At 46.9% G+C, this 18,723-nt stretch overlaps 2 protein-coding genes and 1 pseudogene across 2 annotated transcripts; all 3 read left to right on the top strand.

Annotated features, from left to right (window-relative positions):
• The first annotated feature begins 1,248 nt into the window (after positions 1-1,248).
• LOC136449380 (uncharacterized) lies at positions 1,249-10,371 on the top strand (annotated as a pseudogene).
• Positions 10,372-10,936: 565 nt separating this feature from the next.
• LOC136449379 (uncharacterized) lies at positions 10,937-11,444 on the top strand. Its single transcript, XM_066449396.1, has one exon. The coding sequence runs from the start codon at positions 11,019-11,021 to the stop codon at positions 11,277-11,279; it is 261 nt and encodes an 86-aa protein (XP_066305493.1). The 5' UTR covers positions 10,937-11,018; the 3' UTR covers positions 11,280-11,444.
• A 663-nt stretch (positions 11,445-12,107) lies between these two features.
• LOC136449383 (V-type proton ATPase subunit E-like) lies at positions 12,108-17,632 on the top strand. Its single transcript, XM_066449398.1, has 6 exons — positions 12,108-12,569; positions 13,167-13,267; positions 13,452-13,608; positions 14,176-14,372; positions 17,064-17,163; positions 17,301-17,632. Exons 1-6 carry the CDS (start codon positions 12,468-12,470, stop codon positions 17,334-17,336), a joined length of 693 nt encoding a protein of 230 aa, XP_066305495.1. The 5' UTR covers positions 12,108-12,467; the 3' UTR covers positions 17,337-17,632.
• The last annotated feature ends 1,091 nt before the right edge of the window (positions 17,633-18,723 follow it).

Raw genomic sequence — 18,723 nt, forward strand, 5'->3', positions numbered from 1 at the left:
AGATGAGGCTCTGATTTTCATTCAGGAATTGACCAGGAAGGAGGGTGTCTAATGCACATGTTAATTTGCAGCAAGGAAATACAAGGCTGATGAGGGAGGGAAGTAGTAAAGCAAAGGAAGATGAGTAGAAGAATCTCAAACTGCTTGTGTCCACCATTTTAGGGGATGTACTTCTCCTTGTCAACCCCTAATGAAGTATGTGGTTAGTCCTTCCTAACCGAACAGATATATGCAAAAAAAAGGAAGAGATGTCCTCGTGAGTCGTGAGTCACGCCAGTCGCAATGGCCTATTTTCCAGGTCCAAGAAGGTTGACCAGGTATATGGATCCTATCATGACACAGTAGCAAGTTGCCAAGTTCCACTATTGGCATGGCGAATTGAGGTTGTTGTTCATATTTTGTCAGTACATGCATTACCGCCGACCTACTCTTTGCAAAATCTGGTGTCCACTCAACGTGATGTTGAAGTAAGTCAAGCAAAAGTCTGTGACACCACACACACACACACAACTGACGTGAAGAAACCAGCATACCTGCTTGCCTTGTTGACACCGACAGGGTTCTCACGACGTCTTGCTAAATAGAAGAATCTTTGCCAAATCTGGTGTCCAGTCAACGTGATGCTGAATTGATCTCCACCAATTTTGCAGCTAACACAGTCATGCAGGTCTCTGACACGACACGCACAACTGACGTGAAGAAACCGGCATTACCTCCTGCGGTCTTGCCTTGCTGACGCCGACAGGGTTCTCACGAAGCCAAGACTCGTGCCCACTCGCAGCGAGGCATTTCGCCGAACGCCTTCGGCTCGTCCAGCCTGCACGCCGCGCCTGACGTCAGTAACGCCGCACGCACCCGCGTCCGGGCCTCGCCTCGCCTCCGCCCGGGCATGCCTCCACGGCACCAGCTCCACCCGCTTCAACCATTGTTGAACTTTGAACAAAGCATCTCGCTCGCCTCGTCTTCCCCTTCCTCCTGCTTCCATCCACGATCATGGAAGCAGCCAGAAAAGCGAGGAACCGAACGACTGACGACTCCCTCTCTCTCTCTCTCTCTGTTTTGCTTGCACGCCGGGCCGGTCGTCCTCGCTCTCGGGCCAGCCCACTGAGGCCCAGTGTATGGTAGGGCCTGCCTCACGAAACCTCCCTTCCCAATTTTTTTCGTACGAGAGGAAGACGCCCCTCTCTCTCTCTCTCTCTCTCTCTCAGTCTCTCGCAGTCGCAGTTGCCGTTGCCGTGCCGACGGGGACAAGAAAGAGAAGAGAAAACCGTGTGTCTGTCCATCATCTCGTGGCATCTCGCGCACCCGTCTTCGGTCTTCTCCAGCCAGACTCCCGGCACCAGCAGCCTCCCACGACTCCGCTCTGCGCTCGCGGCGACGGCCTGCCGACCACCGGTGCACCCACAAGAGCTCGGCGATAAATCGGGGAGAAGAAGAAGAAAAAAAATATCCCCCCGCCCTCCCTCCCCGAAATAAACTCCCTGGACGGGAGCAAAGCTCTGCTCGCCTCAGCTCGGAGGCGGCTCAGGTCAGCTGCACCTCCTGCTCCTCTCCTCTCCTCTCCTCTCCTCCCACGGTTTCCAGAGCTCGAGACATTCCAGATCTCGCCCGCGGGTCACTTCTCGCGAACTATTAGGGGTAGTAGCTTGCGATTCGAGTGGACCCATTCATCCTCCATGGGGTTCGGATGTTGAGCTGGCTGAGCATGTCTGGACTAAACATTTTCTGCTGCTTGATGGGGAGCTCAAATCCGGGGGGTTTGGAGGGGAAGAAGGTGGGGACGTGGGTTTGGTTTGAAGGGAAACGGGGACGAATCAATCGGCGCTCCGTTTTGCTGCTCTGCCCAAAAGATGTAGTAGCTCCAATCCAATCCACCAGGACCAACTCGTGGCTGGTTCTGACTTCGGATTTGTTTGGGGAAGCTCAAGCGGATTTGTTTGGGTTTTGTTTAATAACTGACTTAACTCAATACAACTGCCACATGCTGCTGGACCGTAGAAACTCAATACACAAGGCCTAGCTAAAAATTAGCCAAAATTAACCATGGTGCATCCAAACATAAGGCGGGGGCTAATTGCTAATAGATGGGCTAATTTTTTAGCTAAACCTTTAACTAGTTGTTAGCTAACTCTAGCTAATTTGGGCTAATTTCTAGCTAAAGCTAGTAGCTAGCTCTAGCTGATCCAAATATGCCCTATATCAGTTACGATACCTGCATTTCATGAGGAGCAGTTTTCTTTTTTATGTGGAAACTAATACATTTATGGATCCTACATTTATTCATTTGCAGATACCACAGTCTGAAGCCCTCTGCCGCACCATAAAGTAATTTCCCTGCTCTGATTGCACCATCTATAAACCCAAAACTTTCATGTACCAATGCTAATGTGTTGTGCTTTCTGTTTCATGCACGTTCACTGTTGACTGCCCCAGTGCGGGAGAGAGACGCCTGCTGGGAGTACTGCGACAAGCTGGATGGGAACAAGGTCAGGTGCAGGTTCTGTCATAAGGTTCTCAACGGCGGCATCAGCAGGCTCAAGTTCCACCTGTCCCAGATCCCCAGCAAAGGGGTGAACCCTTGCACCAAGGTGAAGGCCATCATCTCGGCCAAGGAACAGTACAAGGAGTTCCAGCTTCTCAAGAGGCAGCGGGTAGCCGAACTGTCGGTGGCCCTGAAAAGGGCGCCGGAGGCTCCGTCCCTATCTACTTCTCCGGGCGAGTGAGCTCTGTTAGATGGTTTGGTTAGCTGACTTCCGGGGTTTACTTCCCGTCATGCTGCCATAGGCTTAGCCGCATGTGTGCCATAGTTAGTTTGCTAGATCCTTGTTTATAGCTTAGGGATGTATTCTTGTTGTATTCACCCGATGTATATGCCACCGTTGGGGGGCTGTTCCCCAGCCTATTTAACACGTAACGAGGCCCTGGGATGGGCACCTCGTTCTCTCCATCTCACATGGTATCAAAGAGCCTAAAACCCCTCACGGAGAATTGAAGATGTCTTCTTCGTCCTCATCGTTTCCTGCCACTTCCCTCGGCCTTGCCTTCATTCCTGTGACTGAAAAGCTTACGAGGAGCAATTTTCAGTCATGGCAGGCCCAAGTCCTCTCGGCGATTAGAGGCGCCCAGGCCGCGAGCTTCATCAAGCCGACGGCCAAACCACCAGTAGAATTCCTTGCCGCCAAGAGCGGCGATGATAAGGAACCGCCTGTGGCCAATCCGGAGTACGACATCTGGGTGGCCAAAGACAACAGGTTCTGAGCTACCTGTTGACATCTCTTTCCAAAGAGATCCTCGGCCATGTTAATACCGAGGTAACGGCGGCGGCGGCGTGGGCCGCTATCGAGAAACTGTTCGCGACGCAGTACAGAGCGCGGGTCATCGCCACCCGCATGGCCCTGGCGACCGTGACGAAGGGCAACGCCACAATTGCCGAATACTTCGGCAAGATGAAGGGCCTCGCTGACGAGATGGCGTCAGCGGGCAAGAAGATCGAAGACGAAGAACTCGTGTCATACATCTTGACCGGGTTAGACGAGTCGTTCGACCCAGTGGTGTCTGCGGTGACCGCGCGCGTGGAGACAATCACGGTGAGCGAACTGTTTACTCAGCTCGTGAGTTTTGAACAGCGGATGGATCTACGCGGTGGTGGACAGCAGTCCTCCGCCAATGTTGTTGCAAGGGGTGGCCATGGTGGCGGCCAACAATTTCGTGGACACGACGGCGGCGGCGGCGGCCGCAACGGTGGCGGCCACAGCGGGCGTGGCAACTCTGGCCGCGACGGTGGCGGCCGTGGCTCTAGCTTCCAGCAAGGCGTTTTTTGCCAGCTGTGCGGTAAAGAGGGACACACCGTTGTGCGATGTTTCAAGCGATTCGACGCGTCGTTCACAAGCGCGCCACAGAAGTCTGCCTCCTCTGCCATGACCTCTTATGGGGTCGATACTAATTGGTATGTGGATTCAGGAGCCACTGATCATATTACTGGGGAGCTTGAGAAGCTCTCAGTGCGCGACAAGTACACCGGTGGAGATCAAGTCCATGCAGCCAATGGATCAGGTATGAAGATAGATTTTATTGGTCACACTACATTGCAATCCCCAACTAGATCAATTCATCTTAACAACATACTACATGTTCCTAAGGCTAGTAAAAGTCTTATATCTGTTAACCGACTTGCTCGCGACAATAATGCATATCTTGAGTTTCATCCAACTCATTTTTTCATCAAGGAACAGCAGACGAAGAAAATCCTCCACACCGACAGATGTGAAGGTGGACTCTACCTGTTCAAGCCTTCATCCAATAAGCAAGGGCTTGTTGCTATCAAGCCATCCAGCTCTTTGTGGCATCATAGGCTAGGTCATGCATCTCAACAAGTTGTTCATCAAATACTTAGTCACCACAATCTTCCTATTTTTAGAGAGTCCAATAATAATGTCTGTGACGCATGTCAGCAAGGCAAACATCATCAGTTGCCTTTCCTAGGTCTAGCAGTGTCTTCTAGTCCTATGGAACTTCTTTTTTCAGATGTTTGGGGACCTGCCCCAACATCAGTTGGAAAACATGCTTATTATGTTAGTTTTATCGATGATTACAGTAAATTCGTATGGATCTATCTTTTGCGTCATAAATCCAAAGTTTTTCAATGTTTTCGAGACTTTCAAAATCTTTTCGAAAGGCAATTCAACTGTAAAATTCGGGCAATTCAAATGGACTGGGGTGGAGAATACCAATCATTGAATTCTTTCTTCACACGTATAGGAGTAGCTCAGCAAGTATCTTGTCCACACGCTCACCAACAAAATGGCTCGGCTGAGCGAAAACACCGTCACATTGTGGACATGGGTCTTACACTCCTTTCACATGCTTCTGTCCCATTGAAGTTTTGGGATGAAGCCTTCTTGACCTTGTGTTCATCATCAACAGACTCCCCTCAAAGGTTATTGACAACCAATCCCCCTTTGAACGCCTCCATGGGAAAGCACCTGACTATACCTTCTTGCGTACCTTTGGGTGTGCAGTTTGGCCCAATTTGAGGCCTTACAACTCCAGAAAACTACAGTATAGGTCCAAACGGTGTGTGTTCTTGGGTTATAGCCATATGCATAAGGGTTTTAAGTGCTTGGACCCTACCGAAGGGCGTGTTTACATCTCTCGGGATGTTGTGTTTGATTAACATGTATTTCCATTCTCTACTCTTCACCGCAATGTCGGAGCACGTCTTAGGTCAGAAATTGCCCTCCTGCCACCATCTCTCCTCGATCCTAATGCTAGTTTTGGGGATGCTTTGTTGCGTGATCAACTTCTGTCTTCACCTGTTTCTACTAATGTTGTCCCTAGTGTTGTTTATACTACAGAAGATGCAGGAGAAAAGTCGGCTGAAAACGGTGCTATTTTGGCCTTCAAACAGCAACATCTCGTGCTGCCACTACAAGACAGGGCTGGCGCTGAAAGCGAGGTGGATTCGGCGGCGGCGGATCTTCCTTGTACTGACGGATCCACCTTGGATTCCGCAGCGCCTCGTCCTGGTTCGCCTGTTGCTGCACAGCCACGAGTTGTCTTCCCCGACTCCAGCACACCGACAGGAGCCGCGGGATCTTCTACGCCGTCCTCGCCTGGGCTTGCTGCTACTGGCGGTGGTGACACGCCATAGCCAGATCCGGTCCAGGGAGGGTCGCTGTCACCCGAGATCCTCCCCTCTGGATCATCTGTGGCCGTGGATCCTGCTGTTACTTCTACCCCGCAGCGACCTGTTACACGTTTGCAAAAGGGGATAAGCAAACCCAAGGTATATACAGATGGGACAGTGAGATGGTGCAACCTTGTCACTTCTATGGATGGTGAGCCTTCTATTGTGGCAGCTGCTCTTGGTGACAAGAACTGGGTGTCTGCCATGGACAGTGAGTACCAAGCACTTCTCCGGAATAGAACTTAGCATCTAGTTCCAAAACCTAAAGGGAAAAACATCATTGATGTACATGGGTGTACAAAATTAAGAAGAAAACATATGGCTCCATTGACAGATACAAAGCCCGTTTGGTTGCTAAGGGGTTCAAGCAATGGTATGGGATTGACTATGAGGACACATTTAGTCCTGTAGTCAAGGCGGCGACTATCAGACTTGTTCTGTCAATTGCAGTGTCTAAAGGTTGGTCTCTTCGACAACTTGATGTCCAGAATGCCTTCTTACATGGAGTGCTAGAAGAAGAAGTGTACATGTACCAACCACCTGGTTATATTGACAAGACTCATCCATCCTATGTATGCAAATTGGATAAAGCCCCCCTTTATGGATTAAAGCAGGCTCCGAGAGCTTGGTACGCTCGCTTATGCAACAAATTGGTGAAGCTTGGTTTCATGCCCTCAAAAGCTGACACGTCCTTGTTATATTATCATAAGAAAGGTCACACATTGTTTGTCTTGGTGTACGTGGACGACATAATTGTGGCTAGTTCTTCCACTACAGCTACACATGCTCTTCTTCGAGACCTACAACATGAATTTGCTCTTAAAGATCTTGGTGATCTCCATTACTTCCTAGGCATTGAGGTTAAACGGAATCAGGAAGGGTTAGTGTTGTCTCAACGGAAGTATGCATCCGACATTCTATCCAGAGCGGGCATGAGTAATTGCAAGTCCATTGACACACCGTTGGCAACTTCAGAAAAACTCAGTTTGACCGATGGAGATAAACTTGGTACAGAAGACTCTACAAAGTATCGCAGTATGGTAGGGGCACTGCAATACCTTACTCTGACCAGGCCAGATATCTGTTATGCTGTCAACAAGGTGTGCCAATTCCTCCATGCTCCCACAACGGTTCACTGGAGTGCCGTCAAAAGGATCCTACGTTATATAAAGGGATCTTGGAACACTGGACTCAAAATCAGCAAGTCAAATTCCATGATCATTAGTGCCTTCTCTGACGCCGATTGGGCAGGCTGTGTGGATGACAGAAGGTCTACTGGAGGCTTTGCAGTGTTCTTGGGTAGTAATCTCATCTCTTGGAGTGCTCGGAAGCAAGCTACAGTGTCTCGTTCGTCCACTGAAGCTGAATACAAAGCATTGGCAAACGCTACTGCCGAAATGATGTGGGTCCAGAAACTTCTACAAGAACTTGGTGTTCCTCATGTGAGAACTGCACGGTTGTGGTGTGACAACCTAGGCGCCAAGTACCTGACTGCAAATCTAGTTTTCCATGCATGTACCAAACACATCGAAATTGACTTCCATTTCGTTCGTGAACGAGTAGCAAAGAAACTACTTGATGTCAGGTTTATTTCTTCAGGAGATCAGCTAGCTGATGTGTTCACGAAGTGCTCAGATTACGTGGTTTTACTCCAATCTCAACCTTGTAAGTGGCTGAGATTTAGGGAGGGTGTTAGATGGTTTGGTTAGCTGACTTCCGGGGTTTACTCTCCGTCATGCGCTGCCATAGGCTTAGCCGCATGTGTGCCATAGTTAGTTTGCTAGATCCTTGTTTGTAGCTTATGGATGTATTCTTGTTGTATTCACCCGATGTATATGTCACCACTTGGGGGCTGTTCCTCAGCCTACCGAGACCCTGGCATGGGCACCTCGTTCTCTCCATCTCACAAGCTCTCCTGCTGTTTCTCTTGCTGCTGAGCAGAGTCGGCTTCTTGCCCCGGAAGTGCCTGCACCGGTACCGAAACTATCTGGTGCTGCAAACAAATCACGCGCCGCCACTTCAGAATTGGAGGCAGAACGGTGTATAGCTGAGTTCTTTTTCGAGAATAAGTTGGACTATAACATAGCTGACTCAGTCTCATACCAGCAAATGGTTGAGGCACTTGGTGGTCCGGGATTCCGAGGGCCGCCAGTAGATGTTCTGAGAGACAAGTGGTTGCAGAGGCTCAAGTCCGAGATTTTGCAGAAAACAAAAGAGATTGAAAAGGATTGGGTGACAACTGGTTGTACTATATTGGCTGATTCATGGACTGATAACAAGTTGAAAGCCCTAATCAACTTCTCCGTGGCGTCTCCTATGGGAACATTCTTCCTCAAAACAGCGGATGCCTCTGTTAGGAATAAACCTGACTTGGGTGTTTGTCCAATCAGGGGTGCGTGTGTGTCGCGTGGCAATGTGTTGCCGGTTCATGTTGTGCACGGAACATGGTGTGTTCATGTTGCCGTTGCAGGTAGTTAGGATCGTGTGGGAGTCCACCAGAACATCGTGGGATAGCTGCGAGGATCAAGTTAGATAGAGTCAAAGTACGTTGAGAGGGGGTGGTGTGCGTGGCGCCGGTCAGCACGGAGGAGCGCCTTGATGTGCGGAACGAGCGAGTGGCTCTTGCGCCGTCGCCGGGCGGGTCGTGCGGATCATGGGCGCGAAGGCCGGCATGGAGGCCTAGCTCCGTGGTGTGTCCCTGGCCTATTTATACCCATGTACTCCTTCGGTTGTTTAAGTTGCCAAGTCCAGTGAATAAGAAAGCCAACATACAGGCCGTCCGTCGGCCGGGGCGTTCGTCGCCGAGCTTCTTGTATGATCTCTTTGACGAGGTGATTCAGGAAGTTGGCCCAGAGAATGTTGTTCAGATAATTGCAGACAGAAACATAAACTACGGCAGTATAGATAAGCTGATCATGCAGAACTACAACACCATCTTTTGGTCCCCCTGTGCTTGTTTGTTCAGGGATCACAAAGTCTGTATCAGATTTTCTCACACTGAAATCCTTGTTGAAGCACAGGTCAAAGCTGAAACAAATGTTTCATAGCACTGAATATTCGTTGGTCAATTCCGTGTGTTGAGATACTCAACGATGATGAGCTTTAGAGAGCAGTCGAAGAGATAGTTGCTGTTTCTGAACCTTTACTGAGGGTCATGAGGGATGTTTCAGGAGGCAAACCGGCCATTGGTTATATATATTATATGAGTCTATGACAAAAGTGACGGACTCTATTAGGACATACTACATAATGGATGAAGGGAAATGTAAGTCGTTTCTGGACATAGTGGAGCAGAAATGGCAGACAGAATTGCATTCACCTCTTCATTCAGCAGCCGCTTTTCTGAGCCCAAGCATCCAGTATAACCCAGAAATAAATTTTTTCAGTACTATCAAGGAGGAGTTCTACCTGGTTCTGGATAAGGTTCTTACAACCCCTGACCTAAGGCATGATATCACTGCACAATTGCATGCTTTCCGCAAGGCACAAGGGATGTTTGGATCTAACATTGCTAAAGAGGCCCGCAACAATACCTCACCAGGTATGCATCATGTCTTTTTTTTGCTAACATGGCTTTGCACGTATTTCATTAAGAGGATGCATCATGTATCATGTCTTATGTCAGCTTATAATATTCTTGAATGCCACAACATTGTTCTAATATTATTGAATTGCTTTTCTGTATTCACTTTGCTATTTTTAACAAAACATCAGTAAAGTTGTTTTGGGGTACCCAGTATTATTTTTAATGAAACTTGGGGTATCCAGTATCACTAGCTTTTACATTGTTAATATGTCATATACTGTTAATTTGCAGTCAAAATATTTGATGTTATATGTGAACTTTTCTCTTGGTAACTCCACAAAGTGGCTAAGTGGCGTGGTACTTTGAGGTCGTTGTCCATCTCACTGTTGCATTTTTTTTGTAGCCCGTGAATATTACCTTTGAACTTTGATGCACTAATCCAGGTTGAAGATATTTCAGATACAACTTATCATCGTTTAGGCACTCTTGTATTTCTGTTTCTCTCAGTGTGTTTTTATGGCTCTTGTGCTCAGGCATGTGGTGGGAACAATACGGCGATTCAGCACCATCACTGCAACGTGCTGCTGTGAGAATAACCAGCCAGGTTTGCAGCACCCTAACTTTCCAGAGAGACTGGGGTTTGATCCTTCAGAACCACTATGAAAAGCGCCACAAGCTTGACAAGGAGGCTTTGGCTGACCAAGCCTATGCGCACTACAATCTCACGCTGCACTCCGAGCCAAAGGCTAAGAAGAAGCTGGATGCGGATCCAATCGCGCTGGATACAAATCGACATGACGTCGGCATGGGTGGAGGACTCTGATGGCCCCATCCTCACCCAGTGGCTCGAAAGGTTCCCGTCCGCCTTGGATGGCGGAGACTTGAACACGAGGCAGTTCGGTGGATCCATCTTTGGCACCAACGACAATCTGTTCGGCCTGTGATAGCTTCCGGTTCCAGGTCTGACACCGTGCCTGTTGTTTCTGTTGTATAAGTGCTCATGTATGTAGCCATGTACTGTAGGTCTTTGGTAGTTCAATCTCTGCTAGTATAGATCCTAGAATCTAGATTGATGACAGGGGAAGAACTGCATGTTGCTCATATTTAGTCTTAGGGGGGCATGTGCCTGTTCACATTTTGTCGTAATTAACATGAGAGCCATAAACAGCCTGTTCGGCAGGCCGTAAACGAATCGTGGATTATTTACTGCTGGCTAGTTTGGTGTGAGAGAAAAATACTATTCCAGCTTATAATCCACGATCGTATACGAGCAAGCGAACAGCCTGCTGAAATTATGTTAGCATCGTCCCTTCTGCAGATTCTGGCCTTCTGGGTAGCCATGTACGTGGAACATGCTTTTGATAGTATTGTCAACATCTTAAAATATGGTAGTCATTTCCTGTCTCGACTACTGACACCTGTGTGAGTGATCACAGGATATTTTGCAGCGTTTCTATCTTCTTGAATGTGTTTACCTGGTGATTTGGTGACTGACTTGGTGTACATAGCTGACACATGGGGCCATTCTACAGGATTGCCTCGCAAAGAGGATAACGTAGGCCAGCCACAATTATTAAAAAAACAACAAGAAGAAGATAATCATGCACTTATCGGTCATCACTGTCAGCACTAACTCCGGGAAGAAATGTCCACCCACTTTGATCTTATCCATTTCCCTGCGGCATAAAAGGAGACAAACCCATCGCCTTCTTTGCAAAGTAAATATAAACTGCAGACCATATCAAGTTAGTGTGGAGAGATATCAGCTAGGACAAGACCTCTTCAGAACTCAAGGGAGATAAGCAAATGGAGGGGAAGAGCAGGCTGCCGGAGGTGACCATCGTCCCGGTGGAAAGGCCGTTGGCTGGCGATGGCGCCGTCGACGCGGCGAAGGCGGCGGCCAAGGAGCCCATCAGCCCGGGCACTCCGTCCTCGGTGGAGGGCGGCCGCCGCGGCAAAGAGAGGCGCGCGGTGGAGGTCGTGCCCCTGCCCGGGTGGAAGCTCGACGCCCTCTGCCAGGAGTCCTGCCCGTCGCCGACCATGAGGGCGCGCTTCCCCTACTTCTGAAGCTTCTCGTTGCAGGCCTGCATGAGTTTCGAGCGGCAACACCCGGTGCTCTGACTGATGCGTTCTTGGGTGTTTTGCTTGCTCAGGATTTTCTTTCGTGCATGTACATGCATGCATATTATGTATTATGACTTTATGAGTATAAAGATCTGTGAGCTTTGTGTATATGGTCAGATTGCACAGCACAAATGATGAACTATCAGTTAATTGTTTCTTGCCCTGTTCGCTTGGCTGATAAGCCATGGCTGAACCGTTGGCTAATTTGTTGTAAGAGAAAAATACTGTTTGTTGGCTGAAAAAGTACGGCTTATAAGCCAAGCGAACAGAGCATCTATCGTTGTATCTAACATAATTTGAGCACACTGTATCTATCACGAAATATTTGCCATATACAACCACCGGCATATCACGCGCAATACAACACAAGAGCTTGAGATTGTACAAGTAGGAAGCGTTTAGTGTAGGAATTCAGAACCTGGAGCCAAGCTTAAGTTAATTAATACAAACATTACACAACTACAACACGTCCCTATATTGCGAGTTATATGAATAAGGTTTTTTTTTTTCTCGATCGGGTGTTCAGCCCGTTTTATATGAATAAGGGTTAAACATATGTTGGGCAAAACCAGTGCGTTTGGTTGAAGGAGACATAATCATTTCTCTTTTCTATTTGGTTGGAGTGATGAAGTCAAATGTGATAGACTGATAGGTAGAGTTTCTTAGCACCGTTATTATCTATTGTCGCCGTGGCTCCACCTGTCGCGCATCCTCACCAGGCCGCGCCCACCCGCTCGATACTCATCAGACCGCGCCGCCCACGCCTTCTGTGTCCTCTCATGGGAGAGGATATGTCTGTTTCTTTGGGCCGAAACTGTTTAAGGTGCCAGCCCATTAATGCTGGGCTCCTTTTTCTGGTCCAAGTTCAGGTCCACTAGTCCAAGCTCGTGTACTCGTCGGATATTTATTACAGAGAAACCAGAAAAAGAAAATCTCACGGGCTCCAAACAAAACCTCTTCTTCTCCTCCGCCAGAGGCCGCGTCAGATAAAAACGAATCGGCACGACGCATCGCCTCCTCTTGAGATCAACAAAACCCACCACCGCTGCGGCGACTCCGCCTCCCGCCGACCCGGCGATCACCGGAGAACACGCGGAGCAGCGGAAGGGGCGCAGGGGGTTGCCCGCGAAGATGGAGGACGTGGACGTGTCGCGGCAGCTGAAGCAGATGACGGACTTCATCCGCCAGGAGGCCGTCGAGAAGGCCGTCGAGATCGAGGCCGCCGCCGCCGAGGTATCCTTGTCCCCGCCTTTCCCCCGTACATTCTTTTTCTAGTCTAGAGGGTCTCCAGGTCTGGATCTCGTGATCGGTCGGCGAGATCCGCGTCGCGCAGGTTCGGATCTCGTGCGGCGTGGTAGGATCGGGGATCGCGCAATGTGCCGTTGGGTAGGGGGTGGGTCGAGCGAATTGGGCGGGGGATCGGGCAATGCTGGGGGTCTGTGGTGGTCAAGTTGGCATGCGGGGCTTAAGAAGAGGAGTTGTCTGTATTATCCAACTGCGGCATTGTGTTCGTTGCGAGTTCTCTAGTATGAAGTCCAAATATGCTAAATCAGTGGTGCGGCTGAGCTAGACACCCGCTTGTCTTGCATTTAGTACAACTCCTTTTACAAGCCTTTTAGTGCAACTGTGTAATTCAAATTCAGTTAATAAAATAAATGAACTACTCTGTTCACTCCTGTTAGATTTCGTCCACATTGCTATTGGGCAACGGTGACACTTGTACCATAGGAGAGCATGAACTGTGTAATGTCATGATTTGGCGTAATGTGCTTATAAATCTGAAAGGTCTGCCACTTTTTCTATGAACCGATGTGTATGTTAACTACTCAGGAGTTCCAAATTGAAAAATTGCAACTGGTGGAAGCTGAAAAGAAGAAGATCAGAGAGGAGTATGACCGGAAAGAGAAGCGAGTTGGCATCAACAAGAAAATGTAAGTAATAGTTCTTACTTAGGTTCTTATTCATTCTTGTGACTTATTTCTGTTTTACCTATTTCACACTTTGTAAAGGACATAGCTATTCGCTACAGGCCATTATGGATATTTCCCACCTTTGGCATGCCTGTGACACACATGCGAGCAATTCAATGATCTTATTGTGTGTGATTGTATGCAGTGACTACTCGATGCAGCTCAATGCTTCCAGAATTAAAGTTCTTCAAGCTCAGGATGACTTGGTAACAGATATGTTGGAGTCCGCAAGGAAAGATCTACTGCGCATAAGCCGAGATTACCAAACTTACAAGAAACTTCTCAAGATACTTATTGTTCAGGTTAGCTGAATATAATTTGCATTCTTCTATGCGAATATGAAGCATGAACTTGGTGCAGCTACTGCAAGCAATAGCTCGTTTTAACTGAACACAGAGAACAAATGTTGTAAAAAAAATTTAAAACAGGCTATTTCTGTTGTGCTGCGTATTCCATTTTCAGCTCATTTCCTGGTTGCTATTGACCAGTAGTCTGTTAGAGTTCTAATTGCTGGAGATAACATCTATCCAACTGCCAAGCTGAATATAGCTGAAAATTTGGCTAGATATTTTTAGATGATATAAGACAATTCAGTTTTCTATGAAAAATCCATGGTTCTGTTCCTCACCCTGAAGTATAGCATGCCTGATTTTGGGTAATATATTCAAGTCATGATTTTTTTAGCCATGCTCTTGGTGTAACTTTTTTTATTAGACTTGTAAAGTAATTGCGGTGGACAGTGGTTGACACTGCATTTGGTATATGTCAATGTACATGAGTAGAGTGGCTTAGAAATGGCTTCGCACTAACCTATATTTCCATCCTTCAGTAATTTGAGCACCAGTTAATGCAATTTTTTCTCTAAACAGAGTTTGCTGCGCCTGAAAGAACCAGCTGTGCTTCTCCGCTGCAGGAAGGAGGATCTTGAACTTGTTGATTCAGTTTTGGAGTCTGCAAGCAATGAGTATGCAGATAAAGCAAATGTATATCCTCCTGAGATAGTGGTAGACCGTCACATCTATCTGCCATCTGCTCCCAGTCATTATCAGGCACCTGGTCCCTCCTGGTAAGGCTTGAAGTCTTTCATGGCTTATGAATGAAGATCTCCTTTTATGATACTGTTTACTGCCATTTGTTCATACTCTACATTTCATGTTTACTGGATTTCTGATTGGATACTATCTTTAGTTTCTATCATAAATGTTTAAAGGAAAGGCTTGTCGCTCCCCTTGTGAAATCATAGAACCTTTTGTATGGTGTGGGCGTTTGTTATTCTCCCAGTATTGCAACAACAACAACAACAACAACAACAAAGCCTTTAAGTCCCAAACAAGTTGGGGTAGGCTAGAGTTGAAACCCAACAGAAGCAATCAAGGTTCAGGCACGTGAATAGCTGTCTTCCAAGCACTCCTATCTAAGGCTAAGTCTTTGGGTATATTCCATCCTTTCAAGTCTCCTTTTATTGCCTCTACCCAAGTCAACTTCGGTCTTCCTCTGCCTCTCTTCACGTTACTATCCTGACTTAGGATTCCACTACGCACCGGTGCATCTGGAGGTCTCCGTTGCACATGTCCAAACCATCTCAACCGGTGTTGGACAAGCTTTTCTTCAATTGGCGCTACCCCTAATCTCTGACGTATATCATCGTTCCGAACTCGATCCCTTCTTGTATGACCGCAAATCCAACGCATCATACGCATTTCCGCGACACTTAGCTGTTGAATATGTCGTCTTTTCGTAGGCCAACATTCTGCACCATACAACATAGCAGGTCTAATCGCCGTCCTATAAAACTTGCCTTTTAGCTTCTGTGGTACCCTTTTGTCACATAGGACACCAGACGCTTGTCGCCACTTCATCCACCCTGCTTTGATTCTATGGCTAACATCTTCATCAATATCCCCGTCCCTCTGTAGCATTGATCCTAAATATCGAAAGGTATCCTTCCTAGGCACTACTTGACCTTCCAAACTAACATCTTCCTCCTCCCGAGTAGTAGTGCCGAAGTCACATCTCATATACTCAGTTTTAGTTCTACTAAGTCTAAAACCTTTGGACTCCAAAGTCTCCCGCCATAACTCCAGTTTCTGATTCACTCCTGTCCGGCTTTCATCAACTAGCACTACATCGTCCGCGAAAAGCATACACCAAGGGATGTCCCCTTGTATGTCCCTTGTGACCTCATCCATCACTAAAGCAAACAAATACGGGCTCAAAGCTGACCCTTGATGTAGTCCTATCCTAATCGGGAAGTCATCCGTGTCTCCATCACTTTTCGAACTCTAGTCACAACATTGTTGTACATGTCCTTAATGAGCCCGATGTACTTCGTTGGGACTTTATGTTTGTCCAACGCCCACCACATAACATTCCTTGGTATTTTATCATAAGCCTTCTCCAAGTCAATAAAAACCATGTGTAGGTCCTTCTTCTTCTCCCTATACCGCTCCATAACTTGTCTTATTAAGAAAATGGCTTCCATGGTTGACCTTCCGGGCATGAAACCAAATTGGTTCATAGAGATCCGCGTTATTGCTCTCAAGCGATGCTCGATAACTCTCTCCCATAGCTTCATAGTATGGCTCATCAACTTAATTCCTCGATAATTTGTACAACTTTGAATATCCCCTTTATTCTTGTAGATCGGTACCAATATACTTCTCCTCCACTCATCAGACATCTTGTTCGATCGAAAAATATGGTTGAACAGCTTGGTTAACCATACTACAGCTATGTCCCCGAGGCATCTCCACACCTCGATTGGGATACCATCCGGTCCCATCGCCTTACCTCCTTTCATCCTTTTCAACGCCTCTCTGACCTCAGATTCTTGGATTCTCCGCACAAAGCGCCTATTGGTGTCATCAAAAGAGTCATCCAACTGAAAGGTTGTGTCCATATTCTCACCATTGAACAATTTGTCAAAATACTCTTGCCATCGATGTCGGATCTCATCCTCCTTTACCAAGAGATGCTCCCTTTCATCCTTAATGCACTTAACTTGGTTGAAGTCTCGTGTCTTTCTCTCACGAACCCTAGCCATCCTATAAATGTCCTTCTCTCCTTCCTTCGTACTCAAATGTTGGTAAAGATCCTCGTACGCTCTACCCTTTGCCACACTTACAGCTCGCTTTGCAGTCTTCTTTGCCACCTTATACTTCTCTATGTTGTCCACACTCCTGTCATGGTACAAGCGTCTATAGCATTCTTTTTTCTCCTTAATAGCCCTTTGGACTTCCTCGTTCCACCACCAAGTATCTTTAGCCTCACATCCCCTTCCTTTGGTTACTCCACACACCTCTGAGGCTACCTTCCGAATGTTGGTTGCCATCTTGTCCCACATATTGTTTATGTCGTCTTCTTTCTTCCAAGAGCCCCCTTTGATAACCCTTTCCCTAAATACCTCTGACGTCTCCCCTTTCAGTTTCCACCACTTTGTTCTTTCAATCTTAGCTTGTTTATCCCTACGGGCACGCATCTAAAAACGAAAATCTGCCACCAAAAGCTTATGTTGAGAAACAACACACTCCCCTGGTATCACCTTGCAATCCAAGCATGCTCGTTTGTCCTTTCTTCTTGCGAGGACAAAGTCGCCTCTGAAAATTTTCTTATGGCATCACTGTAATATGCATAGGAGGAAATGCCTTACTGTATAGCTTTATAATCTGTTCCTATCAGTTGTCAGAAGAATCTAATCATGTTTAATGCATGTTAAGTTTTAGCATCACAGTGCTCACTGTTATACCTCTCAATGTAGCTCTGGTGGAGTTGTGCTAGCTTCCCGAGATGGAAAGATTGTCTGCGAAAACACATTGGATGCTAGATTGCAAGTGGTTTTTAGAAAGAAGCTGCCAGAGGTAAGCCGCACGTTTTCCTGTTTCCTTTGAGGCTTTGACATTACGATTTCAGAAGTGATTCTGTTCAATTTACCGTGCATCTTCCCGCACGTCTCTGGTCTGATGACAACCTTTGTTTGGGATTTGTATGTTTACAGATCCGTCAAAGCCTTTTCGGGCAGGTAGCTGCGTAACCAATTCTTGAAAGCAGAACGTGGCCCAGTACTCTTTGGGGTACCCTGATGATGTCCAGGAGAAGCTTCGGTAGCTCAATAGAGATTTATCACACTGTTTTGGATCTTGATTATTATTTGTGTATACTTTTTTCTGGTTATGGATACTTTGTCATTAGATTCCAGACCTTTGAATCCTGCACCGAGCAAATAAGAGCAAATACCTGTGTTCATATGTGGGATGATCTTCTGTAAAATAAGGCATCAAGATGTGTTGCGATGCCACTTCTGTTGATAGCATAATGTTTTTTCATTGGAGATGATCTCGCTGGCTGTCATTTATTTTGCTGTGTTGTCGAATAGATAAAAACCCTAATTGGCTGCTGCTGCTGTCAGCGCACTAAAATTCCCGGGAACTCTATAACAATTTAGTCGTTCTTTGTGAACTCCAGGTATGTGAATGATTTAACAAATAGCGTTGCCTAGATGAAGAAACAAGATGTTGCAATGTGCTGGTTGAGTTCGTAGGATTCTTTTTCATAATACGCCTAAAGTTGATACTACAGTATAGTTTTTAGCTGTGCATAGTGGGAGCCAGGAGTCCAGATGATCCTCAACCTGTGTTGAAGGGGGGAAAATCTGGAGTTGGAGGTATTAGGCATGAGTACAAGTTTATTTATTTATTTTTTAAAAAACGTGTATTGTCACATCATTAAGCCCTGCCGTAGAAGCTAATTCTATCATACAAAACTGTGCTTTAAATAAGTTATATAACCCACCTTATAGGATCACACATTAAGCATCAATGTGATCTTATCCTTTGTTTAAGCACCGGATGCAAATGATATGGTAAACAAAAGTTTTTTTTACTAAAGCACCGCCATTGTACATGTTTTTTTTAGCTGCACACCCCAGCAGTGGCCCTCAAAATAATTCTAGTAGAGGATGACATGCAAGACCCCCTTGTCATCCTCTTTCTTGCCTTCTTTCCTATTGATCAACTCTTGTAGCAAGCAGCCGCGGACGGGAACAAAGGCTCGTCGTGGGCGGGGAGCAGGCCGCGCAGGGCAAGGTAGCTACGAGCGCCACGCCGGCGAGCGGAGGAGGTCCAAGTGGGAGGGACCAACGACGCCAACATAAATTTGGGCCCTCCAGGCCCCGAGGAATAAAGGTTCGAGAAGGATTTGAGGGTCCTCTCAGATTCGAGGGTTGGTCCTGTTGAACCTTGTTTTTTTTCTTCTCAAATCCTTAAATTTGGTTTTGACTTTCGAGAGCTCTCGTGACTTTGTCGGAGCTACACAGGAGGAGAAAGATGTAAGTTTGGAAGGTCAAATAGTGCCTAAGAAGAATACCTTTCATTATCTGAGATCGATGCTATAGAGGAATGAAGATATTGATGTGGACATTA

Source organism: Miscanthus floridulus, chromosome 5, assembly GCF_019320115.1.
Source record: "Miscanthus floridulus cultivar M001 chromosome 5, ASM1932011v1, whole genome shotgun sequence".
In the NCBI taxonomy this organism is placed as follows: Eukaryota; Viridiplantae; Streptophyta; class Magnoliopsida; order Poales; family Poaceae; genus Miscanthus; species Miscanthus floridulus.

Excerpts from the sequence above, each read along its gene's own strand:
- LOC136449379 (XM_066449396.1), top strand. The coding sequence starts at position 11,019 with ATGGAGGGGAAGAGCAGGCTGCCGGAGGTGACCATCGTCCCGGTGGAA.
- LOC136449383 (XM_066449398.1), top strand. The coding sequence starts at position 12,468 with ATGGAGGACGTGGACGTGTCGCGGCAGCTGAAGCAGATGACGGACTTC. Across the intron at positions 13,268-13,451 it reads GTTGGCATCAACAAGAAAAT|TGACTACTCGATGCAGCTCA; the intron begins GTAAGTAATAGT and ends GATTGTATGCAG. Across the intron at positions 13,609-14,175 it reads TCAAGATACTTATTGTTCAG|AGTTTGCTGCGCCTGAAAGA; the intron begins GTTAGCTGAATA and ends TTCTCTAAACAG.